Source organism: Bubalus bubalis, chromosome 3, assembly GCF_019923935.1.
Source record: "Bubalus bubalis isolate 160015118507 breed Murrah chromosome 3, NDDB_SH_1, whole genome shotgun sequence".
NCBI lineage: Eukaryota > Metazoa > Chordata > Mammalia > Artiodactyla > Bovidae > Bubalus > Bubalus bubalis.
In genome coordinates, this window is record NC_059159.1 from 34,444,748 (window position 1) to 34,470,760 (window position 26,013).

At 59.1% G+C, this 26,013-nt stretch overlaps 2 protein-coding genes across 8 annotated transcripts in view; one reads left to right on the forward strand and one right to left on the reverse strand.

The window, feature by feature from the left end:
- The window catches only part of STX8 (syntaxin 8), a 209,305-nt gene extending 208,068 nt beyond the window's left edge, over positions 1-1,237 (forward strand). For all 6 annotated transcript variants that reach the window (XM_045164846.1, XM_045164852.1, XM_045164849.1 and 3 more), the window contains one exon: positions 1,063-1,237. In XM_045164846.1, coding sequence (XP_045020781.1) covers positions 1,063-1,219 — 157 coding nt within the window. In that variant the 3' untranslated portion in view covers positions 1,220-1,237. The remainder of the gene's footprint in view (positions 1-1,062) is intronic.
- The window catches only part of NTN1 (netrin 1), a 202,816-nt gene that overhangs the window by 7,657 nt on the left and 169,146 nt on the right, over positions 1-26,013 (reverse strand). The window contains exons 6-7 of one of the 2 annotated variants that reach the window (XM_044939286.2): positions 25,426-25,500; positions 7,133-10,880 (exon numbers count right to left, since the gene is read on the reverse strand). In XM_044939286.2, the coding sequence (XP_044795221.1) occupies positions 10,552-10,880; positions 25,426-25,500 (404 nt within the window). In that variant the 3' untranslated portion in view covers positions 7,133-10,551. Of the gene's footprint in view, positions 1-7,132; positions 10,881-25,425; positions 25,501-26,013 lie in introns of those variants that run through there. The other variant, XM_044939287.2, reaches the window with a different exon arrangement.

The window sequence follows — 26,013 nt, forward strand, 5'->3', positions numbered from 1 at the left end:
TCTTTAGCTCCTGAAGCCAGATGTGGCCAGTGGTTATCTAGTTAATAAGATCAAGAGCATGTTAGTGGCTTCCTAGGAGAGAATAAGTTGCTGAACCCTCGGAACCCTGACCTTTGCCAAAACAGCTCCTCAGCCTGCGGTGGGCGGTCCTGGTGGGCCAAACGGCCACGTGACCCCTGACTCCCCAGTGGTTTGTAGAGCGTTTTCTCTGTCTCATCTCATCTGCTCCTCACTCCCCTCTCGGAGCCTCGGCGGCTCGGGGACCCTTCGTTCCTCGGCGCCTGCCCTGTCACAGCCGCGCCGTGTCTCTGGCGTGCCACCGCCATGCTGGCCTCCAGGGTGAAGGAAGCACCCATTGCCCGCGGGAGAAGTCAGCATGGAAGGTGCTGAGGGCGTCGGGTAAATGGGCTGAGTCCTCCTGGCCCCTTGCTCTTCATCTGCTTTGAAGGAATAGGCAGTGGTAGGTCCAGATGTGTGAACCAAGGGAGGCGGGGTGGCCTTGGCTGGACGCAGGGAGCAGACTGGCCGGGAGTACATTGTGGTCCCCAGCCAAAAAGTTGAAGTAAAACTAGAGAATATTAATATTAAAAAAAAAAGCAGAGGTCCCTCTCTCAGAATTCTTTCCAGATGAAAGACATAAGTTTCTTCAGCCCAAGAAGAAAAGGCCAAGCTGTGTGGATGGGGAGAAAATGGATTCTAGAGTCAGTATTTCTTTGTGAACTCTAAAGCCCTTTGCTTTATCACACCCTCATTAATGAGGACACAAAACATGGCCAAGTTGCACACAGAAGCCTGAGCAAGGGGGGCTGAAAGGGGAGGCCCCACCCGGTGAGGAGCACGGGCACTTGGCTGGCACAACTCTTCAAGTGATGAGATGGCAGCCCTTTGGGGTCCCTGGAGCCTCTCCCTCCTACCTGTGAAGCCAGAGGCTGCTGACACCCCTGACACACACTGAGGCTCCCTGGAGAACCGCCCCGCTGTCTCAGAAAATACTTGATGGGAGAGGTGAGGCTCTGCTGGTGGAAAGCATTACAGGGGGTCTTGTACGCTTCTGTTTTTCAGGGATGATAATGGTGATTTTACTGCTGCTCGTGGCCATCGTGGTAGTTGCAGTCTGGCCGACCAAGTAGTGGCCTTCAAGGGACCACCAACCAGGACACTTGCCAGAGATGGAGTAAAGCCGAGCTTCCTCTTGGTACCCAAAAGCCGCTCTCAATAAATTCCCCCAAAGTTCTGACCTCGCCGTGCATTGCTTCAGCAAAAACAAAGCGGGTGGTGCCTCGTCTGAGGTATCGAGCAGAATGGCTCTTTGGGGTTCTGCCTTGGTCATTGGGGTGCTAGCCCAAGGTCCCTCAGAGGTCACTGCCCCTTGGCTGCCAGTGGATTCCGGCCACCCCTTCAGTGTCGTGGGCCACCTGTGGGATGATGCTGAATTCCAACTGAATTCTTGGCAGTTTTTTAACCTGGCGTGTCTGGTCTGCTCTGGGCAGTCACATGCCCACATGGGAGACCAGTGAGCAGCCAAGGCCACATGTGTCTTGGAGGGAGGAAGGAGCAGGCAGGGCTCTGTGTAACTGCCCCCCTTCCCCCTCAAGCTTGCCACTCCTAGTGGTGAAGTGTCTGGACTCGACTTTGGGAACTACCTTTGGACCTAGAATCACGTGCTTTTTTCCTCCCTTGACATAGTAAACCACTTTTCCAAAGCTGATGCATCTCTATCAGCAGAGGAATCAAGTCTGATGAACCAGGCGGGGAGATGGGAATGATCAAGCAGGAAAGTACCACATAGGGTTCAAAGAAAGGTACGATTCTGCAGTCAGAACAGGGCCTTTCTCTGGCTTCTAAACTGGCCCTGACCTGATGCAAAGAGTCGACTCATTGGAAAAGACCCTGATGCTGGGAAAGATTGAGAGCAGGAGAAGAAGGGGGTGACAGAGAATGAGGTGTTTGGATGGCATCACTGACTCAATGGACATGAGTTTGAGGAAATTCAGGGAGATAGTGAAGGAAAGAGATGCCTGGCGTGCTGCAGTCCTGGGGGTTGCAGAGAGTCAGACACGACTTAGCAACTGAACAACAGCAAACCAGCTGTGACAGCCTTGCGTGTGTATGAGTGTGCGCTGCACGCATTGCACACATGTATGCATGTGTGATGATGAGGGCAGACAGATGGGCTAGACCTTGAGCGGGGTGCCAGGCCCTCAAGGCCAGCGGTGGATCGGGTGGGAAGGGCTAGAGGGCCAAGCTTCGTGCCCTCCTCCTTGGCTGTCAGAAGGCAGGCTGGGCTGCCAGGCCTTGCTTTGCCATCCATGGCTCAAGGAGAAAGAATTGGGGTTGGTGATAGAAAAATTAGGGTGGTTTCCAAGCACAAAATTTCACTGGAAGAGGCCAGATCAGGTGTGTGGGAGGGGAGTTTTGAGGTGGGGGGGGTGTCTCCTGGGGGTTCCCTAGAGACTACAAGACAGGCATGGGAGGGCTATGTGCCCCTGGCACAGCTTTATCTCCTGGGACCCCGAGACCTGAGATGGCAGTAAGCAGGGAAGACCTGGGTCCAGACCCTGGGCCTCCGTCAGCGGAGCCCTGGCTCTGTGCTTGGTCTCTTGTAAGTCACTGCAAAGGGTGGGTGACCTTCTTTCTGCCAGCTCTCCCCTCAAGGGGCTGGGTCACTTCCAGGCCACCTGGGCAGCCCCACGTGCACCTGCCGTGCGTGTGATGGTGATACACGGCGCTCTCCCAGGAGGCGGTCTAGCCCTGGGCCTGGCCTGCCTGGGTGGTACCTGGACTCGGCGCCGCGTTAGCCAGGACGGTGTTGCAGTCACAACCCCCCCAGATCCCGACGACCTAGATCCATCCCAGTGTCAGGGCCTCCCCGCTGCTGCTCGTCCACGCAGGTCAGCTGGGGGCCCAGACCCAGGCCCAGGGGACAGCCCCATGCCTCTGGCAGAGGAAAGGGGACTCTGGACACCCTCGCACCAGCCGTGAAACGCTCTGCCCAGGAGGGAAGCCGTCAGCTCTGCTCACAGCTAGCTCACTGGCCTGACTGTCACCTGCCCTGCTCAGCGAGGGGACCTGGAAGTGCCCAGAAGACTGAGAGCCTGAACTGGGAAGTGATGGCCCCAGTGGCCAGCACACCACTCATCAGGTGTGTGACCACGGGCCAGATGCTGTCTGGGCCTGCGTTTCCTCCTCTAGGAAATGGAGAGAAGATGGTCTCCTGCCTCCAGAGCTGCCATGAGGACCAGGTGAGTCAGCCCGTGTCGGCACAGAGTGCCCAGAGTGGCTCAGCATAGTCTACACCCGCTGGGCCAGGTGGTCTCCGTGTCCAGGGCTCAGGCATCCTCTCCAACCCAACCTCACTGTCGTGAGGATGTGAGAGTGAGCCGGGGCACAGCAGCAGCTCTCCTGTCTGACTGGCCCCGCTGCCCACTGACCTCCTGGGCGGCCAGCCCGTGCAGACCTGGCGAGGCCCTGGAAGCCGTGTTCAGAGTGGGGACCCGAGGGCGGGGAGCAGGGCAGCCGTGAGTGGGAGCCCCACTGTAGGGATCAGGACAGGGTAGCGGAGGAGAGGCCATGGAGGCGCGCTTGCGTCAAGGCCAACACACCAGAGCAGAGGGGCCAGGCTGGACGGCCGGGGGCGGGGGGCGGTTTGGACCTTAAGGCGCCCTGGAGGCATTTTCCCTGTGGGTGGGGGGTGGGGCGGTTGCCAATGGATGCCCCAATGGAAGAGCAAGAATCCACCCATCTTGTTGTACTAAACCCCAAATCTGTATAAACAGCGTCTCCTTGGAGTCCCCCATTTCGGGGCTCATGGGAGGTGGCATTTAAGGCCTGTTTGACTTTCTCACCTCCTCTTGACTTGCTCAGCATGGAGCCCCGGCAACTCGTAAGGCATCTTTGAGCCAGAGCCCCGGCGGCCTGGCTGAGCCACACGGGGAAGGCCTTTCCGAGCCAAGCATGGAGCCCAGGTCCTCACACAGCGGCCTCCGTCCTCCCGGCTGAGCATGCTCAAGGCCCGGCCCCCGCACTACTGTCATGGGACCATGGCTTCACTTCTCTGGACCCAGGGACGGGGCGGGCGGAAGAAGCTAGTTGGTTGAGACCATGGGATCTGTCATCCAGGCCTGGAGCAGTGCCGGGCAGGGAGGCTCCCCTGTACCCTGGCTTCCTCGGGGTGGGCTTTTCACGGGAGACACCCACCCCACTCTGAACTGAAGGGCGGCCTGAAATTGGCAAGGCATCTCGAGTGGCTGGGCGGAGCCACTTAGGCTCTGCTGCATCAGGACATGTGGTGCAGTCACGTGGCCTTTTCCAGTTGGGTTTGGCCAGACCTGGTTTGCCCCCACCCCTCCCCACACCCCACAGAAGCATCAGGACCAGGTCCCGGGGTGGCTTAAGGGCTCTGGATGGGTGGCATGAACAGCTACAACTCTCAGCATAGAAAGAGCGGCGAGACCCCATCACCTTGGGTGCATTTTCAATGAACGTAACTTTATTCAAACAACAGCATAAGTATTGTTGACCTGAACTGATCATTTACTAATCATAAACATTTAAAGGCTCTTGTTGTTATTTAGTCGCTCAGTTGTGTCCGATTCTTTGTGACCCCATGGACTGTAGTCCGCCAGGCTCCTTTGTCCATGGAATTCTCCAGGCAAGGTGTACCATGTCAAGAAATCTGGGTACCTAGTTACAACTGGTACTTTTGTTCTGTTGAAGCCTCGTGATTATCAACAACTAACTAAAGCTTAGTTTTCAGTAGCCCCAGGACACCTGCTCCTGGCAAAGCCCTGGAACCTCCTTCCACGGGGCTCCTGCAGGACTCCAGACCGTCCTGCTTTGAGAAGTGTTGGGTTCTCTCCTGACCCGTCCTCTGAGAACTGCCGGCTGGCCTGTGGCTGGTACTCCCTGCCTCTTGGCATAGACTAGTTCAAGGTCATCTTTTATCTAGCTGGGTTTTCTAACCTAGCCCTGCTGAAGGTAAGTGCAGTTTTCCCCCCATTCTTTTGAAAAGTGGGCCAAGGCTCCTCTTTCCTTTCATTGCTTCTTATGGCCTCAGAGTTCCTCCCAACTGCCTGCAGTAACAGAAGGCATCTGCGTCTTTGCAGACCAGACTTGCTGGCCTGGCGAGTCTCCACTTTTTTTTTTTCCCCCAAACACTGACAGACTTAATTGTGGGGGGGGTTCCCACCTGTGATCCCAGCCACTTAAATACAAAAGTGCATAGAAAAGAAGGGATTTAGAAACTTTTGTACAATATCTGCATCCTGGGCCCCCAGGGCAAGAAGGGGGTGATTGCTGGGTGGGCTGGAGGCAGGGCCCTTGCCACCTGTACGCCCACATCTATCTTGACATGAGGGTGGGGTGGGATGCTCTGGTCAAGTCTCCACTTTGATACAGTATTTGGGGGGATTACTTCATTGCTGTATTTCTCACATGGGCGGGCTGTCCTTTCACTCTAGGTTTTCTTGGTATATTTCTTATACATCTTTATTTAGTCTTAACATGGACAGAGCTGTGTTCAACAGAATCTGAAACTCAGGTGTGTCTCTACCGTGAGTGGGCGACCCCCGTCTGCAGTACTCTCTCTGGCCCTGGCAGGTGGAGGCGTGGGGGAGGCCTTTAGAAATGTGGGAGCCTCCTCGGCCAGACCCTGGGGAGCTCTCACCCAGCAGGGTCTGGGCTTTGGACTGAACTCTGCTGGCCCCCAAGTCCCTGACAGGAATCTCTGTTTCCTTGTGCCTCAGCATTTCAGTCTCTACAATGGACTTTTCCAGCCACGTTGGGTCAGTGCTCCACAGGGAGCCAGCCGGTTTCCTGCACTGAGTTTGGCAGATGTCTTAAATCCGGCAAATGGTCCAGCTGGGTCTGACTGGCTTTGAGGGGAGCCCAAAGCTGCAGAAAAGTCTCGCTTTCCCCTTGGCCTGTCCGGCCACTTGAGACCTGTAACCTGTCTCTGCCTCGGGGTGTCAGTGCTGCCCTTATGACGGGGCTTACACCAGGGACCAGCCCTGCAACCACCTGTGCTGGCTTTGACCCCTGGGTCTGAGAGCACAGCTCCCATGCCCACAGCCCTTGAGGAGGCAGGACGGGCCTTATTCCTTCCTGCGTGTGTGCTAAGTTGCTTCAGACCCGATGGACTGCAGCCCTCCAGGCTCTGTCCATGGCCTTCTCCAGCCAAGAGTACTGGAGAGGGTTGCCATGCTCTCCTCCAGGGGATAGCCCCAACCCAGGGATTGAACCCGTGTCTCATATGTCTCCTGCATTGCCAGGAGGTTCTTTACCACTGGTGCACCCTGGGAAGCCCTTAGTCCTTCCTGAGCAGCAGCTCACGGCCTCCCAGCCTGATCATGCAGGGGGAAGGGCCTTCCATGCCATACACGGGAAGGATGAATCTGTGTCGTTGAGACTTGTCTTCAAAACAGCTGGGTGCAGAAATTATAGCTTCCTGGTGACGATCGGTTCCACTTTGCATGGCAACACAACATGTTTCTAATGACTGAATTGTTTGTTTAATAGAGAAATCGCAACCATTTGGAAGTTTAAATATAGCCTCCCAGAAACCCAGTGAGCTCAGCTCCTGGTGGTGCTGGCCCCGGCCCCATCCCTGCACCTCACGAAGCGTTAGCGACACGACGGCTTGAGAACATTCTCCAGTGTCACTGACCCTGCTGTCTTTGCCGGTGAGTCTCCCCTCTACTCGAATAGAAGAAACTGGTTACATGAAGGGCAATAACTCCACTTGCCGGTTCTGAGTCAGATGGGGAAGAGCAAAGGCAGGCTCTGGCTTATCCCCAGGGCCCCCAGTCTCCAGGATCTAATGCCTGATGACCTGAGGTGGAGCTGATGTAATAATAAAGTGCACAACAGATATAATGCACTTGAATCACCCTGAAACCATCCACCGTCTCCCCAGCCCGTAGAGAAACCGTCTTCCCTGAAACCGGTCCCTGGTGCCAAAAAGTTTGGGCACCGTTGCTCTAGAGCATCACGGGGCCTTGGTCTCAGGTTTGTCTTGCTGGGAGCTCTTTGACCAGAAGCCATATTCCTTAAATGGCCTGAAGACTCGCCAGCCTCTCACCCAGCAGGCTGACCACCCCTAGATCAGACCACCAATAAAGACTGGGAGACAGAGAACAGTGTACAAGAGTTTATTTAATTGATATCTGAATTTAGTTCTATCATGTGGGGCCCACGTTACAAGTTCCATCTGGGTCCATTACAACTCTAACCAAAAAAAAAAGAAAAAACTTAAAAAATCCACAACTTTTTCCATGTCATTAAATATATTCATATATAATAACCATAATATATTAGTATGCATTGGAAAGGAACACTGACCCAAACAATATGTCATGGTCACAACTAAACATTTACAATTCTGAGTGAACAGAACTCTGGAACGCAGTGGGGCGTGGGGAGGTGGAGCCACGTCCAGTGACAGAGGGAGCAGGACTGGCTTGATTCTGACGGGGCGAGGCCCTACAAGTCCACACTTCAATACCCTTAGGGTACGACTTGGCTATGGCCATGAACCGTGGCCCAGTAACCCCATCCATGGGTCTAGTTCATCCACCCTCCAGTCTTCCTTTGAGCACTGAGACCCAAACATTTTTCAGTTGCCTAAAGGGACCATCTCCTGACCCCGAGGGCGTCTCTCCTTGATTTCAGTCTCCAGCCTGGGGTTAACCCAAGACAGGCTGTACCCATTTCCTGCGGTTACTCTGGGGGCAGAGTGCTAGGTGAGTACCAGAGGCCTTGGGGCAGCTCCCAGCACCCCCAGCTTGGGCTGCGGGGGGCCCTCCCACTTTACCACCAGGACCTGCCTCTCACCCTGCTTTGCTCAGGACAGAAGCCAAGCTGCAGGTGAGTCCAGGGGGCAACCCCCTCATCCTTCTTCCTTCCCTCCACCCCAATCCTTAGCATTACTATGTGTCAGAAAGGCAAGGACCCTGCTGTCAGGGGCTCCAGACCCCACAGCAGGTAAGAAAAAGGACAAGTTGGAAATCTCTTTAAAAAAAAAAAAAAAGACTAATCTGGTATGTTTTTCTTCAAACACCTACATATCACAACTCTGGTTAATACACTCTTCAAAATCTAGTTCCATTTTACATCCTTTCCTATCTGTACAAACCGGAACCTCAATTCCTATTTCCATTTCCACCCGGGGGGATGGGCAAGGGAAGAAGAGGGGTGCTTTTCCAAGGGGGAGGGGCCTCCTGAATTGGTGGCTGGATTCAGAGGAGCAGTGGGCTGGGTTCTGGCTGGGTGGGGAAGGCCACCTGCCAGGACTGACCCCCCCCCCCCCCCGAATTCCCCTCCCCCCTGGCTGACTGGTGGCCCCGACATTCCCCAGAGGCCAGGCTGCTCTGCTCTCGGGGTGCTGAGCCAGAGGGCGAGACTGGCTGAATTTAAAGCAAGATGAATCGCTGCCTGGCGGGCTGCTGGCCGCAGAGGCCACCAGTACAAGTCCCCCTCACAACAGGGGCCGAGACTTGGGCCTGGAGTAGGAGCTGGCAGGGCTGCCATGCCCTCCTGGGCAAAGCAGAGAAGCCAGGCTGGTGTGGACAGAAACAGGATGACTACCCACACAGGACAGAGCCTCTCGTGGACTGTGAGCCGACAAAACACACCCGAAGCACACTGGGGCAGCGGCGGCGGCGGAGGGCCAACTGCGTGGAGAGGGCCCTACACTTCCAGCCTTGGGCTTGGAGTCAGGCAGCTCAGTTATGCCTCCCCAGGCCCATTCTGTCCTGCCCCTGCCCCTGGGGGCACCTGTGGAACCCCTCCAGGCAGCCAGACATCCTTTCTGCCTATACCTTAGGACCAGCCACGGCCTGCCTGCCTGGAACCTGGAGTGAGTGTACACCAGCCTCATGCACCGCCCTGGCTGTCACCTCTCAAGATGTGACTGTGCCCATCCCGGTCCCCAGTTCCTGACGTCTGTTCTCCAGGCCAGATGCCATCACCAGGGCCAGCATCTTGCGGGTGACTCACCCAGAAGCACCCCCCACAGCCTGCGAGGGAACCGAGGAGGGGTTACAGTGCCCGGTGAGGACCCCTGTCTCACGGGGCTGTCATGAAGATAGTGTGAGGTTACGGGGTAAAGTGCCTGGCACACAGCAGGTGCTCGGTAAATGGGGCGGTGGCGATGCAGGAGGAAGCAGAGGAAAGCCAGACCAGGAGGGCCCGAGCTTCATACTTGGTGTGACCCTTCTGAGCAGCCAAACTCCAGCAGGGAAGATGAAACCAATTTCCTGACTGAGAGGAGCCAGGCCTCGAATTCAGAGTGCTGGCTAGGGGGGTGGGGGCCCCTGGGCACAGGTCCTGTGTGAGGCCATCAGACCTGGACTGATTTAGGGCTGCCAGCTTGGAGACGGTATCTCTCAGAAGCTTTGGAAAGGGAGCCTGACCCCACTAGGGGGCCGCCAGAGAGGAGGGGGTAAGGTGCCACCCAGGCTGTACCAGGATGGTGGCGGGAAGCCTCCTCTGTCCACTCCTTGGGGAGCCAGGAGCGAGGGCCCAGCAGGAAGTGGTCAAGGCTTCCCTGGTACCTGGGACCCTAATGGTTCCAGCCCTGCCAACCGCGACTCGGGCACTCCCACGCCTCCCTGAGCCAGCAGAGCAGATCCCCACTCCAGCCAGCCCACTCCCACCCCCCAACCCCGCCGGGCCCAACTGCCTGAGCAGCCTGCCTTCCAGGCCCTTCCCAGCTGTTGACACTGCTGAGGGGCCTTGTGGGAGCTGACGTCATTACACAAACAGTGTCGGTGCCCCCCCACCCCCGGAAAACGTCATAAAGGGGCTGCTTCCAACTTTCCAGAAAGGAAACTCACTGGGAGGTTTTGCGTTGGCAATGCCTCCTCCATCAGGCAGCTCCGGCGTGAGCAGTGACCGACCACCCGGCGTGGGCTTCTCAGGCGTGTCCCTAGTCCAGAAGCCTGGCCAAGCGCACACCCACCCACCCCCCGCACCCCCAGCCCGACCAGGGCAGGACCAGGAGGGGGCTTCACTGCTCTGGCTGCACAGACTGTAACCTCTCCCCACCCGCCACCACCAGGAGGATGGCGGGGGCAGGTGGAGACCACAGAAGGCACGGGGAAGGCTGAATGGACAGGCCACGTCCGCCTCCCCCAGGTGCCCCCAGGCCGCTGCGGACGGGAGCCCGACTTGTCACAGCCAGGGTTCCTGTGGCAATCCCCCAGGAAGGGTCAGGGGAACCAGACGGGGTTTTCTGTTTGGGGCTGCAGGCCCGGGGGTTCACAGTTCTCCTCACGTGCCCTTCTGTACCCATCGCTGCGGCCCACCTGCGCCGGCCCCGGCCGCCCTCCCGCCCCAGGGAAACGCATCTCTGCTCTGGAGGGAGCCCGTGAGGTAGCTAAGTCTCGGTCCTCAATTCTCCGGGGCCTGGCCGCCCAGGGGGCTGGGGGCGGGGCCGCCGAGGGCCCCGGCCCCGCCCCCACCCTCCCCCCAGCTGGGAAGCCCCCGCAGGCCAAGTCCATGCTGCGGTGGCCGCCCCCGCGCCCAGCCCACCGGCGCGCTGCTGCCTCCGCGCTAGGCCTTCTTGCACTTGCCCTTCTTCTCGCGCTGCTGGAACTTGCGCAGCCGCCGCGCCCACGTGTCCCGCCACTGGATCACCAGGCTGCTCTTGTCCGCCACTATGCCGCTCTGGTCGGGTGAGTCCTCCGCGTTGCCCAGCAACAGGTACTTCTTGAGGGGCTTGATTTTCGGGCACTTGCAGGCGATGTCCCGCGAGCGGATCCACAGGTTCTGGTCACCCCGGCGGATGCGGCTGGTGCCCTGCTTGTACACGGAGATGATGTTCACCGTGAACTTCCACCAGTCCCCTGCCTTGTCTGCTTTCAGGATGTGGATCTGGACGGCTGCAAGGAAGCACAGGCAGGGCATGGGCCTCGGCTGCCGCCTGGGCCCCCTGGCTCCTGCCGCCAAGAGGGCCCGGGATGGGGCGGCCTGTTTGATGGAGAAGGAATAGGAGATCCAGTGCTGGGAGGTGACTGCAGCAGGAGCCCCACTGGGGGAATAGGTGTGTGGAGGCAAAGCTGATCCTAGAATGCTGCCTGCTGATACATCGGCCTAGGCCACTGCTCGGAGAAGTCTTACTTCCTGCCTGTGTTGAAGGTGCCACCCAGCCCTGTCTTTGGGGACAATCCCCCTTAGAGTCCAGGAAGACACTATAGGAACTGACCACACCCCATGAATTCTGGGCAGAATCCAGCTGTTTGGGCAGGTGCCCTCCATGAGCACAGTGCTGGCCACTGGGGCAGACCAAAGTGGGCAGTACCTCCTGGGCATTTCCAGAGACCCCACCACCTAACATCAAGCCTCATGACACCCCCAGACACACAACCTTGCTCTTGATCTAATCTCAGACTGGGGTCTCAGTGCCCAGGGGCCATGCACCCTGAACAGCCCTCCAAGGCGGCCACAGCACCTTTTCTGAAGTCCAGGGTCCTTGTACTATCCCCTCCCATCCCTGCCAGGCCTCCGTGTCCTCTGGACCCTCCCCAAGCCCCCAGGCCATTCCCTTCCCTTTCAGTTCTCTGCTACTGTTTCCCCGAGTATGGGGGCTCTCTAGCTAGGGCAGGCATCAGAATCCCCTGGACGGCTTGTCACACACACATCACTGGCCTCTCCCCGATTTCCGATTCACCAGCTGTGGAGTGGGGCCCAGGAAGGCACACTTCTGACAAACTCCCAGATGGTGCTGATCCAGGGAACACACTTTAAGAATCAATGCCCTAGTAAACGTCAACAGATGCTATTTCTGCAGGATATAAGGTATGTTATAAGAGAAAAACATTTTTAAAGGGTGGGGGATGGATTTTATTCAAACCACTAGGTGAAATAGTGGGTTAAAGTCAAAAAGTTTTCTTACTGAGGGACTTTTCAGAGCCTTTAATCTACAAATTATGTGTGCCTGCACAGCTGTGGGTTTCCCAAACAACTGACTGCAGGGCCCTTTGGGTGGTTATCTCAAGGCACCAGAGCCCCACAAGGGCCTAGCTGAGGAACATTCTGGGTGCACGGGACACATACCATTCCAGGGGCTAAGTGTAGAAGTCTACACTGGACTAATGTCCAGCCAAAGGAAACTTGCACTCCTCCACCATCCCCACGGTCAGAACCCGGCACCTTCCCCTCCACCCCTGGTCAGGCTGGCGCTTCTTTTAGCAGCTGTGTAGACCTGAACCCGCCTAAGAAAGGGGCGTGTCTCTACAGGTGAAGACACCGAGACGAGGTGGGCTCAGTGGCTCCAGGAGCCACGCAGACGTGCACCCAAGGGAAGGCCGAGCAGTCTCACCTGCCCTCTTAGCTCCGGGTGCTGGGCCCACTCACCCATGCTGGCCAGCCTCTCTCAAGGTCTCAGGGGGCTACTCCCCGGGCCCTGCCCACACCCCTTCTGTGCCCACGCTTGGCCCAGGATGATGGGAAGGGGCATGGATGGCCGGGCCCTGCATCAAATCCCACCCTTCTGGGGCGAAGCAAGTGGCGGATTTTCCCATATTTTCATTTCAGCTGTTCCTGGGCATCCTGAACTTTGCACTCCAGTCTGAGGGCTCCAAAGAATGGCTGCCATGGCAACCGTTTCCATGTTTTCGTCACCAAGGGACTCAACACTCAGTGTGAACTCGGAAGAGGGGGTGGGGAGCCCTCCAGCCTGGAGCAGTGGCTGGGCTGTGTGTGTTTGACTGTGCAGACAGAGGTCACCGTGGCAACTGAGTGCCCCTCAGCTAAGCAAAGGAGGGGAGCCGCCCCCAGCATCCCCAGGAGCCCCAGCTTCCTCCTCTCAGGACTGAGCTGAATGCAGAATGAGCTTCCCCCAGGGTGCAGCTGCTGCCTGTGCGGGACCTCAAACCCCTGGCCCAGTCGCAGTGTCCCGCCCTGCAGCCAGGGTGGGCTGAGGTAGCCCAACAAAGATGCTGCTGGAGGCACCCCGGAGGAGGCGGCTTTGCCTATCTACTGGTGTTATGAGCTGAACTGGGTATCGCTCGCTGCCGGTAAATTAATACACAAGTCCTGACCCCCAGTAACTCAGAACGTGGCAGTGTTTGGAGATAAGGTCTTTAAGAGGTAGTTAAGAGGAAGTTCGAAGGGTGGGCCCCAACCCAGTCTAACTGGTGTCCTCATAAGACGAGGACACAGAGATCAGGACACAGAGACGCACTGAGGGAAGACCACGTGAAGACAGAACAAGATGACGACCGCCTCCAAGCCAAGGAGAGAGCCTTGGGTAACCACTCCTGACAACCCCTTGATCCAGTACTTCCAACCTGCAAGGCTGGGAGAAAGCAAATTCTTGTTTGAGCCCCTCAGTGGTACTTTGTTCTGGCAGTGCCGGCAAACTCATAATCATTGGAATCAGAGACTCAGGATCCGGGGCCTCAGCTCAGGGCCAGGTGGGAGGGGAGGGCTGTGAGGCCAGAGAGAGCTGGCTGGACAAGGTCAGGCCCTGGGCTGGCCCTCCAAGCCCCCAGGGCCCATCTCTCCCTGGACCTGCAGGGATGTGGCCCTTCCCAGCAGAAGGCCTGGAGACCCCTGCCCCACCTTCCCTGGTCTGCACCCACCCTCTCTCTGGGGCAGCCTGCTTCCCCAGCCTGGAGGAAGCCTGCCAAACACGGAGGATGCAGCCTGGAGGGGGACCTGGTGGTGGACCCAGGTCGATGGGGACGAAGCGCTGGCCCTCGTCCTCCTCCCAGCCCAGCAGCACCCTGGCAGCGGGTGGGATGGGCCGGGGGCAGGGCAGGGGCGGGTGGTGGTAGATTCATGTGATTATGCTGGAAAGAGTCCACATTTCCGCTGCCCTTGGCAACGCCTCCGCGTATTACACAGCCCACCAAGTATGAGCTGCACACGCAGTGCACAGGCCAAGTCCCCACGGTGCACACACGGCTGAAAATACTCAAAGTACACATTGAAACAGTGACCTCAGGCAGACCGACTCGGCCCCCTCGGGGAGCGTGTGGGGCTCAAGACAGCGCGGGGCCGCCACCAGCTCTGACGCCCTGCTGGCTGGGGGCCAGGAACAACCGGCATCTCCTGGGGGCCCACGGCACTGCCCAATTGGGTGGGGGGACGGTTGCAGTGGCCAGGGGCAGCTTCTTGCCCACCCTAGTCACACGGAAAAAAACTAGACGTTGGAAAAGCCCTGATGCTGGGAAAGATTGAAGGCAGGAGGAGAAGGGGACAATAGAAGATGAGATGGTTGGATGGCATCACTGATTCAATGGACATGAGTTTGAGTAAATTCCAGGAGTTGGTGATGGACAGGGAAGCCTGGCGTGCTGCATTCCATGGGGTCACAAAGAGTCAGACACGACTGTGTGAGTGAACTGACTGAAGCGCACGGTCTCCAAGGCTGTGTCCTTTACACCCACACAACACTAACTCCAGGCTAACTAGCCTCAGCCCCTGGGACGTCTAAGCTCCACAATCCGTGTGCCGATGTCCTAAACTGGCCAGAACACGGAGCTTTGGGGAGGATCCCCCACTCCTTATTCAGAAAGGAGGCAGATGAGACAACCCTCAGAAAGGCAGATGGTGAGATTGGGCTGGGGTGATAAGAGGCTTGCCGAGACCCTCCCCTCACACGCCCCCGAAGAAAGAGGGTCCCGGCACTGAACTGGGGGTGGGGGGCAGGACTCTAAAGCACAGACTAAGGGAGTGGCTAAAGCAGACTTGCTGGAACAGGAGCCTGCCCCACCTGCTGGTGTCTGCCCACTCCCAGACTGGGCTACGGTGCAGGTGAGCTGCACAGGTCCCACAGCTCTGCTCCTATGCAGTCAGTCAGCAGGCAGGTGTAGGGAGGAACCCCCAAGGAGACGCAGGTGAGGCTGGCTCCAAAAGGTACCCCCCCCCCCCCCCACCACCACAGAAGTGCAGACCTGCAGGATAGAGCAAGCAGGGGAAGAGTGTGGCCCTGAGAAAGTAGAATCGGCCTCCAGGTCCCAGGGGCCGGGCTGCATCTGGTCTTCTGGCCTCCAGGGCCCCAGGGCCCCAGAGCTCTGCTGGTGCGGCAGCAGGCAGGCTGGAACAGGGCCCCCTCAGCAGCTCCGGGGCTCACAGGAGGGCCTTGTGCTCCAGGAGCCAACTCCAGCCACCAGGGCAGGGCTTAAGAGGGCCGATCTCCCCTGCTAGCCCGTGAGTCTGCCGCCCGGCTACCAGGCACATGGCTCTCCGTCCCTCGGTAGAGGCCTGCCCCTGGCCCTCAAGGGCGGGCTGGGGCTCTGAGAGGGAGAGCAGGGCAGTAAGCACCAGCCCAGGGAGGCAGGGGTCAGCATCAGGCTGGTCTGAGCCATGAGGCCTCGGGTTAGGAGGCAGGCCAGGGGCCTTGCCCATGCCCATTCCTGGCTCAACCTGAGGCCCCGACATGTCCTTCCATAGGCGCAGACCTCTGGCTGTCCTCCCCCGGGGCCTCCATGTCCACAGGGTCCTGGTGCTGGGAAAGTGGGAAGCTGGCCAGGGTGAGCTGAAAAGTGGAGCTCGGGGTCCCACCTCGAGCTCAAGCTCAGATTCCTCCAAAGGGAACCATGCACCCCAAGGCAGCCCCTGGTTCCTTCAAAGCCTCGCTCCGTTCCCAGCTCCTGCCCTGACCCCGGAGACCAAGGATGGGTCAGCTCCGGACCGTCTGAGGACCGGGCACTGCCAGCACCTTGGACAGTCAGTGGCAGGAGGCAGCACTGGGCTGACTGCCGCCCCCCACTTGCAGGTCTGGGGGATGTCTGGCTGGGTCAAGGCTCCCAGCCAGGCCAGGTTCTAGGACCCAGCATGGCCGCTGGGTCACCGACAAGCACAGTTAGCACACGTTCATCTGCCGGCCCAGCCGAGGTGGACGACCTGCTGGGTGGGGCCTGGGGCTGTGGCTCTGGGGAGGGGGGGCAGGCCTTTCTCCTCCTCTCCCCCCCAGCTTGGGACACCTCTGCACCGAGGCTTCCTGCCTCCTGGAGGTCTCCTCGATTTATGGGCTGCTCAGATGGGGTCCCCAGGGGCTTCCCAGCAGCTGCCCCTCCCAAGGAGGCTTGGGTGGTCAGCCCTGGCCTTCCCCACCCCACCGTGCCCTCCTGATGGGCCAGGCCAGCCCGAGACCCATCTGCCTCCAAGACGGCAGCCAGGACAAAGCGGGGAAGGACACCGGCCCCGCAGAAGCCATTAAAACCATGCGGCCCCATAAATCTCCCGGTATGGAAAGCGTGTCAGGAGCTGCAGCTGCTCTCATAAAGCACAGCTCTGACCACATGTTTCCCAGCAGCACCCCCCCCCCCCCCCCACCCCACCCTGTGAAGGTCAGAAGCAGCCAAGCACGGCCAGCCTTGTTCTCGGGGGTGCTAACCTGCAGCAGGGGCGGGGGGGCGGAAGGGGTGTGGATGGGGTGTCACGGCAGCCCCCCAGTTTGCAGCCCATCAGGTGGAGGGCTGGAGGTGCGCTGTGGTCAGAAAAACCCCGGGGCTGCCACCTCCTGCCACACCCACCAAGGCCCCACCTCAGACCTGGAATAAAAAGGGGACCCCCCCAACTTGGGGTTAGGGAAGGTTCCATCCTTCCCTCCCTCAGCAGAAGTTATGGTGCACCCCTCTCTCTCAGACCAACACAGAGGTGGCCTCAGTTTCACCTGCTGGGTCCTGGTGTTTTTAGGCTCTGTTCTTGGGAAGCGAGAGGGGTGAGGGGGCCTGGGATGAGCTGATTGCCCAGGGCTCCCTGGAGGAGGGGACATCAGGAGATCTGGGTTCAGAAGACCAGACTCTGGGGATGCTAGGGGCCCTGTTCCCCAGGGAGATGGCCTGGCACGCCCAGCCCTCAGGCGAGACAAGCTCAAGAGACTGGCCACCCTCTTCTGCAAGAGGCTCAGGCAGAACAGTGGACCCAGGCCTGGCCCTGCCCGAGCAGGGCGCTCTTATCACGGAGACTGGTCTCTCCTGCAATCAGCCTAAGGGAGAAAGCACCTCCCCCCACCAAGGCTGCCCCCCTCCCCATCAGAAGGAACTGTAACAGCCCAGCCCACTCCTGATCCAATGTACCCCACCCCCATCATAGCACCTCCACCGCAGCGGTCAGAATGTGATCCTGGAGGACGGCAGAGCCCCGCCCCCGCCCCCAGGGCCTCCCACAGCCTCAGGAGATGCCCCACCACCCACACCTGCCCCCCAGGTGACTGCAGCAGCCCAACCCCCCCACCACATGCAGGGCAACAGTGGGGATGCTGCCCGACTGCTGTAAGGTCCCCCAGGTCAGTTCCCATCTTCACTGGGGCTCCAGCCTCTGGGGGAAGAGGCAGGCATGAGAGTTGGTCCGCACGCCCCAGGGCTCACATCCTGGCTGCAATTGCCTACCTGCTTCTCAGAGGGGCCCACCTAAGAGCCCCCCACCCACAGTCCTGCCACAGTCATGCTAGCAAACCCCACTGCACGGAGCAGCGCCCCCCACCCCAGGCTGCCACCTGGCCACACCCAGGACACTGCAGAGAGCCCTGTCCTGGAGGGTGGGCGACCAGCAGGGACTTGGGTCCCTTGTCATCCTGTGAACACCACACTCACTCAGCTCCTAAAAATCAAACCACCCTCAAAGGATGGAACCTGCTTCTCCCAGGACACCCAGAGTAAGGGCCATGTTGCCCAAAACAGGGACCAAAGCAGATCCTGACCAGAGCTCTGCCAGGGGAGGAGCCCATTCTGGGGGTGACCCTTAGGAACCTTTGAGAAACTATTCTGTTTTTAAGGCCTCGGCTGCCTCCCCACGGGTAACCCAGGATGCTCAAAGGGTGTGTACCCCCTGGGTGCACCCCCTCCCATCACAGCCTGGGCCTCGCACAAGCAGGTAAAGCAGCAGGTGGGGGTAGACCCCAGGAATGGCAATGGTGCTGGGGTCCTCGTGCTAAGGCTCTGACCCCAGGGAAGGGAGGCGTCAAGACTCACGAGATCCATCCCCCTGGGGAGAGGTGCCCATCCCACCCCTGCCTGGGGATGGAGAGGGACATGCTCTGTGATCCTGGAGACGGGTCTCTGGGGAGCGGGGAGAAGACAAGTGCTGCCTGTCTGTAGGGGAAGCCGGCTGGTGTCCCCAGGCACCTTGGACAGATCACCTTTCCCCACCCCCACCCTGACCCTCGGTCTCATCTGTGAAATGGGAAGAAACATCTTTCATTGGGTGCCCTCCCCTACCCACACCTCCTTCCTAAAAACAGGACATTCAGAGGAAAGGAAGCGCCAGGCCTCAGCACCCACAGCTGTGGGGGCTGCAGAGGTGGGCGCCTAGGCTCTGGGCCCTGTCCGTGGGGATGGGAGTCGCTGTGGCGGGCAGGGCTGTGCCCACTCCTGCCCCCACAGCGCATGGCAGGAGGCCCTGGTCAGTGCAGCGCCCTGAGGGCTCAGGGGCTTCTGCCGAGCTGTCACTGGGGCCTGCTGCCCGCCCAGCCCAACCCAGTGGTCACCCGCATTCTGCGACCTCAGGCTGACTCATGCCGACCCAGCTCCACATCTGGCCTCCATATGGGGCTGGCACTCCAAGGGGGGAGGTCACATCTGGCTGGGGAAATCGGAGGATCCCCAGGGGGCCAGTGACCCACGCCCCCGGGGAAGGGTCAGTGAGCCTCTGAAACTCCATGCCACGTGCTGCTGGCTGGGCTGCGTCCGACTCTCCGAGCTGGGGACAGTACTGGGGCAGGTGGGGAGGACTGCCCAGCCATCACCACCAGCTGCCATCCGGACCTGGCTAACCACCCTCAGGGGGACAGCCCCCAGGGTGCTCCTCTAACGTCTGTACCCCCGCTCCAAGCCCTGAAGTCACGGTCACAGTCTGCTGCAGACACGGGAGCCTGGCCCCCAGAACAGGGTTGATAACCTGCCCTGTGTTCGGCCCTTGATGGGATTGACCCTGATCAGGAACAGCCACTGACCCCAAGGTCGAAACGAGGAAGGGCAGGGGGTGTGAAGAGGGGCAGAGGCCATCATTTGCCAAGAGGCCCCGTGTCCCTCACGAGGCCTCCCCATCGCCCCACACATCTCATCCCTGGCCTGAGCATCGAGACGAGAGCCGGCAGGCACCCCCGCTAATCTACACCAGCTCCATGGGCTTCTGCAGTCCCTCCACCGCCAGCATCGTCTCCACTGCCAGCTCAGTCTCCTCCCTCCTCCCTCATGGAGCTGCCCATGACCTCCCTCCGCCACACAGCCAAGCCCACCACTGAGTAGTCATACCCACCCTGCCTCTGCTAGAATCACCGACATTCTCGCCCATCATCTTGGCTCCATCATCTCCAACAGCCCCCCCACCGTGGTGACAATCACCCAAGCACCACGGTGACCACTCCTGCTGTTCCCCCATGGAGACGCCTTTCTGGCTTATCAGGAGTGAGAGAGTCAGGGGTCCCATGGGGGGGAACCAGCCCTTGACCCTTAAGTAGGGGCAGCACCCATTCTGTTGCCAAAGGCTCAGCATCCTGGCATGGGAGGGGTGCGCAGGCAGGGCACATAAAGATCTCAGGCCTCAGGGGCCCCAGTCTTGGGCACGCTCCTTATCTTGCTGAGTCTCAGCATCCCATAAGGCCTTCCCTTCCTAGGTGTTTTTGAGGACTCACCCAGGGTGAGAATGAAGACTGTGAGATGCCCATCCGGGGCCTGCAGAGGAGGAACAGTCACTGGCCTGATAAGGCCTCATCTCTGGGGTTTCTGCCGCCCCAGGAGAGACAAGGTATCAATACTTGGGGGAGGAGGGGTCCTCTCAGGTCCCCAGGCTCTCCTCTGCCAGGGGCCCATAAGACAGCACATGTGTGCACACACATGCACACACACACAGCCTCACAAACCCAGTTCCTCCCCACAAATGCCAACAGGACTTCCACTTCGAGCTGTTATCCTCAGAAATCATCCTTGAGGGATGGCGGGAGGAAGGCGCGAGACCAATCATCTCATGAAAAGCATTCTGATTTTTCCATCCGTTGGTGCCAAAATGTCTTTCAACAAAGGGGGTGACTAATAGACATTTCTGGGAACGAATCATTTTTCCAAGAACTGGCAAAAGTGAGATGATCTCACCTTTCAGAATACGGGCTGTCTGTCCTCTCCCCCCGCCTGTGAATCCCAGGGAAGCAGAGGTGGGTGGCAGCCCTCTGTGTGCCAGTGTGAGTGGGGCTGGCTCTCTGGTGGCCTCCGAGTGGCTTCTGCACACAGACGTGAACCCTCATCAGCCTCCCTGCCTCCGTGGCCTCCGCCCCTGTACACCTATGTGCCCCCTCCTCCCATCTCCCCAGCCTGCTCCTGTCTCTGTGCTCAGACACTTTGCTCCCTCTGCCTGGGAGCCTTGCTTTGCCCAGTGAGCACCAATTACCTGGGCTGCCTCCTCCAGGAAGCCCTCCCTCCACACCCTCTCTGGAGGATGGGCCAGGCCCCACTTACGCCCACTATAGGCTAGACCCTGGCCAAGGAGTCTATGATCTAAACTGGATTGGGAGGGTGGCGTGACAGGGGCAGGCTGGCCCCCCTTCCACGTGAATCACGGGGTAGAAGTCAAGGGGTGTCTTAGCCTGAAGTCATTGTCAAGAGGTGGCCTTTCCCGACAGCCCCCACAGTAAATGCCCTGGAAACAGTGTCATCCGGCCATCCTGTCTCCACAGACTGAGGTTCTGGAACCCGGGCTTCTAGGCAAATGAGCCACAGAGCCAGTGACTCCAGAAGGGATGGACACGTTCTGCCCATGTGGGAGCCGCTGAGTGAATGCGGGCTTCATGGTGAATGCTCATGGGTGCACACAAGCACACATCTCCGCACAAACACACACTCACTGGGAGCGTTCTACACAAAAGAAGGGCCCCTCTCAGCTAGGTTTTCCTGAGAAGTTGACAGGAAATGCTACTACACTCGAAAATAATAAAAACCCCCATCATTGTGCACAACTGCCCCACCCTGAGCCTGCCCACGAGTGCCTTCTCAGCATTTGCAAGGTGAGCCGATTCCCCTAGAGGGCAACAGAGGACCGAGGTGTCCCCGGGACGGGGTGGGGGTCCAGCGATGACAGCGGCCCCATGAACCCCTCCCTGCTCCTGGAGATGGCAACAGGGCCACCCTCCTGCCACACCTGGAAGGACAGTGCATCCCTCCATCGACCTCCACTGGACAGACCAGGAAACTGAGGCCCAGCCTGGTCCGAAGTCACAGAGCAAACGTGGAGTCTTCCTCAGGTTCTGTGGCAGTGGCCCTTCCCTACCTACAGATGGGAATGGAACTGCCATCCTTCTGGTCCTGGGGTCTCTCCAGACCAGAAAGGCATGGGGCTTGGCCCTCACGCCTCCCCAACCCCAATTCCTACCTGCTTCGTGTGGTACCCACCCTCACCTGCTGTGCCCTCTCTCACCAGGAACACGGGCAGGACCAGCAGACCCCAACCAGCCCAAGCCACTGCTCCAGCCCCCCTTCCCCACGGCCTCCTGCCCACTGGCCACCGCCCGGGTCAGCAGAGACCCAGATCCAGGTGGGTCGGCGGAGACCCAGATCCGGGTGTTCCTGCTGCACAATGTCAAGAATCTCCCAAGCTGGCCTCAGAGGAGGAAGGGGGCCTGGGGCCTGCCCTTCACTGACTTCCACCCCACACACCCTGCTGAGGTTCTAATTAGCAGCTTCTGGAACATCCAAGTGCCCTAGCTGGAAAGCTGGAAAGTAGAGGAAATGCGTTTCCTAATTGGCTCCCTGCAGGGGTGTCAGTCAGAGACGGGGTGGGGATTATGCAGCCCCCTCCCCACCCTCCTGGGCCCACCTGCACCCCCGCCCCACCCCAGGCCAGCCAAGTCCCCTCGCCCCCTCCTCCTGCTCACCTGACCCAGGTCTGCGGGTGTGGAAGGGACCCCTCCTCCAGGGGCCCGGCCAGGCGTGCAGAGCCCAGAGGGAGACCTGGCCTCCAGCCTCAGAGCAAGGCCCGGCTGCCCCCGCCCAGCCACCGGGGGTGCCACTCACTCCACCCTCCACAAGCCTCTCCTGGGGTCTCCCTCCCCAGAAGCCCCTGCAGCCCCCGCTTTTGACACTTCCTTGTCCTGCCTCCTGCCTGAACACACAGGCCTGGGTGTCCAGCTGGGTGGGTTGCTCCCCAACTCTCAGGTAACCCCAAGAGTGTTATGGACAGTGCGGGGGACCCTTTAGGGGATGGGAGGAGCAGCGCCAGTCCGGGCCTCCAGGCCAGGGTATGGGGATGAGGACCTTAAAGCTGAGGGTGCCATGCTCCAGACCTCGTCAGCACCCTGAGGGGGCACCCCGCTTCTCTCCTGACTCTGCAGCTCCTCAAATCTTGCCCAGCAGCAGAAATATGGACACCTGGGCAGTGGGCTGGCAGTAGTGTGGGGCCAGGAGCTGGGGTGGCTGAGGTGAAGTCTAGGAAGACCTGCGTTCGATCCTTGGGTTGGGAAGATCCCCTAGAGAAGGGAATGGCTACCCACTTCAGTACTCTGGCCTGGAGAATTCCATGGACTGTATAGTCCGTGGGGTTGCAAAGAGTTGGACACGACTGAGCGACTTTCACTTTCTTGGTTTTGGGACGGATGGGGTCCAGAGGATAAACGTGATGGGGGGGGCAGGAGGGAGGCTGGGGCTCTGCTGGGCCAGTCAGCCAGCCGGACCAGGGCCCCACCTAGGACACCAGCTTTCCTCGGACAATCTAGGAGGAAGTCAACGGCGAGGAAGGGAGGACCGAGTCAGGGAGCAAAAGGCAAGGAGAGCTCAGAGACTGAGTCCCCACTCCCCACGCACAGCCCTGTTGCCCAGGGTTGGCGGGGTGGGGTGGCGCAAAGCCAAGGCAGGGCTCAGGGCAGACCCCCTTGGGTCTATAACAAGAGGGAGCCAGGCCCCCTTCTGCAGAGATAGGGGCCTGCCTGCTGCTGAGGAGTGGGCAGGAGAGTCAGAGGGAGCCAAAGTGCCCCCAGAAGTATCAGGGGCGGGGAAGGCAGAACTCAATGGAGGAAAAGAAGTCAGAAGAGAACAAAACAAGTCCTAGAGAACCAGGTGGAAAACGGATCCATTGGGTAATTTTAAACAAAAGTCCAATTTTCCCTTTTCTCATTGGAGGAACAGAATGGGGGTGGTGGTTAACCCTTCACAGAAATTCTCCCCAGCGTCTGTCTGCTCAGAGGATGCTCCACACTGAAATCAAACCCACCCTTCCCCCAGGTAGCCAAGCTGCTCCTTCCTCCTGTTCTCTGCGGGGGAGGGAGATAAGGGGTGGTGGAGTGACAGGCCGGGGGTCTCCTCTGACCCTGGCTCTCTGACCCTGGGCATCCACACTTGGCCCCCAGCCCTAAGCCTGGGACACCACAGGACCTTGGGCCTTCTTGCCCACATCCCACCTTGCCATCCCCAGCAGACTGATAGCTCGGGGTTGGGAGCACAGGGTCACCCAAGCCTCACCCCAAACCACCGGGGCCTCTTGTGGCTACTGTCACCCTGGGTCAGAGACAGCACTTCCTTTATCCTTAAATCGCCCCAAAGTTTGGTACCAAAATCACGGTTGGTTTTTCCCGTGAAAGTCGCCTTGGGATACAAGCACTTTAAAGGGGCTTTTTTTCAGGAATTCGCTATGGACCCAGGGCCTGGCTGCTTCAGAATGGACGCACAAAACCTACCAGCTGCTCCAGTATGATCATGTACTGGGCTTCCGTGTGGGGCGTGTGCACACGTACCTGTGTGTACACGTATGCCTGTATATGCACACACAGGCACATGTGTGTGCACAATAAAATAAGGAAGTTTTAGAAGTTCTCAACATTCCTTTGGGTTCCTTTGGGCCTTTTTCTTTCCTTTGCTAAAAGGTCCTGACTATTGTCCTCATTAAAGGAGGACACATTGTATTTGGTTCAAACAGCTGCCCCGATGAGACCCCGAAGGCCTGGCGTCCAGGCCAGGTTGCCAGAACCCCCGGGGTCTGGGAGGGACACCATGCAGGTTGTGGACAATGAGGCCTCAGCACCGGGTCACTGTTCCCTCCCCAGCCCACTTCTTCCTGCCCTGTCACCCAGCTGCCAGGGGACCAGCCATCTTTACCAGGAGCCCACCAGACACCTGGCCCCATGCTGAGTGCTTCCATATGACACAGTCGGGCATCACCCCCACATGCCAGACAAGGAAACCGCAACTCAGACACGCAACCGGACTTGCCCCAGGTCCCTCAGGAGGCACCCGATCAGGGCAGACTAGGAAAGATGGGCAGAAAACACAGGACGCTGGCTTTTCCCTGGAGGCGGCCAGGTGATGCTAAAAGGGGCAGGACTGCTGAGGAACAGAGCAGCAAGACCAGGAACACCCAGCTGGAGTGGGGAGGTACGTGGGGAGATGGGCAGAGTCGACTTTCGGGTCCAGGAAGAGGGGGCCCAGCCTCAGCCCAAAATAGCCAGGCCCACCGGGTCAGGAGGAGAGCCCCAGAGTGGAAAGACCAGGCTCCCTGGATGGGCGCCCAGGCTGCGGCTACCTCCTGCCTGAGTGTCGAACACCTTGACCTCCATACCCTGGGCCTCCCCAACTCCACCAGCAGACAGCTGGACCATCTGCTCGGGATTTCTGTTTGCCTCTCAGCTATCTGCAGACACCTGCCCGGGGGCTGTGAAGGGCTCCTCTTCTCCCGCAGGCCCCCACCCACCCTGAAGTCAGCCTTGACCCTGAGTCCCGTGAGGTCTGGCCAGCCCAGGCCGCCAGCCAGCTCAGGGACCAGAAACCACAGAGCCGGTGCCCCCCTCCCACGGGACAGAGCTGATGGAAGGCGGTAGAGGACAGCCTGACAAAGGAGAGGTGCAAGGCCCCCGCCTCCAGGGCGCTGGGGTAGATGCTGCACGAGAGATTGGCAGGTGGGATACTCTTCCCTGGAAGGGAGCCTGAGGCCTGCAGTGCAGAGAGTCTGTGCAGGCCCCAGCTCCCAATGGAAAAGGCCCTCAGTGATCCCTGAGGCTCTGGTCAAACTTCTGGTGCATCAGAATTACCAGCGAAAAGTTTAAAATGCAGATTCTCCACCCAGCCCTGGAGGTCTGTTTTGTGGAGTCAACCCTCAAATCGGCATTTTAAATACACCACAGAGCTCTCTCCCTTTCTCCAATACCTAAAGGACTTCTCTTTGAGCTACAGAGCCTCAGGCTGAATGCCCATGAGTACGATGAGGGCACAGAAGACCAGAGAGGTAAAGCGACTGATGTGCAGCCAGACAGCCCCTCAGGGGCAGAGTGAAGCCCAGGACCCCCCAGTGGCCAGGATGCAGGGCCAGGGGAGAACGCAGTCCCCTCACCTGTGGCTACCGCTCCCCCACCCCAAGGAGGAAAAGCTGGGAAATTCCCAGGCACAAGATCCATCTCCCTCAGCTCCTGGCCAGTCACAGGGACTCTGGGACCAACACCCACACAGGGCCACTGGTCACATGGTGCCCTCCCCCTCCCCCAACAAGGGGGCTCTCACTCACCATAGTCCTTCTTGCAGTATTTTTTCATGTTAATCTTCAGCTTCCCTTTGGAGGCCTTGCAGTAGGAATCACAGTCTGCAGGGGACGGGAGAGCACAGACAAAACTTAATTAGGCGAAGAATAGGCTGGCGGGTGGGGTGGGTGGCCACCTCCCTAGACACCCAGAGGCTGGTGATACCCACGGGCCGGGCAGCCCCGGGGGCCATTCAGGGCAGGTCTGACCCTCTCGAGTAGTGCTGGGACAAAGAGGTCCCCGCCTGACCCACCCCCACTGGCCCCCCTGGCCTCCGCACAGGGACTCTGCGGGCTCCTGCATTGTGCCACCCAGGGCTTCGGAGCACCAGACAAATTCCCCCGTTCTTAAGACGCACCCGGAGCCTGATTAAAGCCGATAGAGGCCTCATTGTCGCCCCGCGCCCTGGGTCTGTGTCAGGCGCTAGCTTCCATGGCGAGCAGCCTCTGGCTGGGGTCAGGCCCCAACAATAGAGGTCACGGAGGAAATTAGCAGCCCATGAAGCAGGAGAAAACCCCTTTGGTGTCCACGCTACTGGAGTGTGCAAATAAAATGCCCCACGAAGAAGAGTTCAG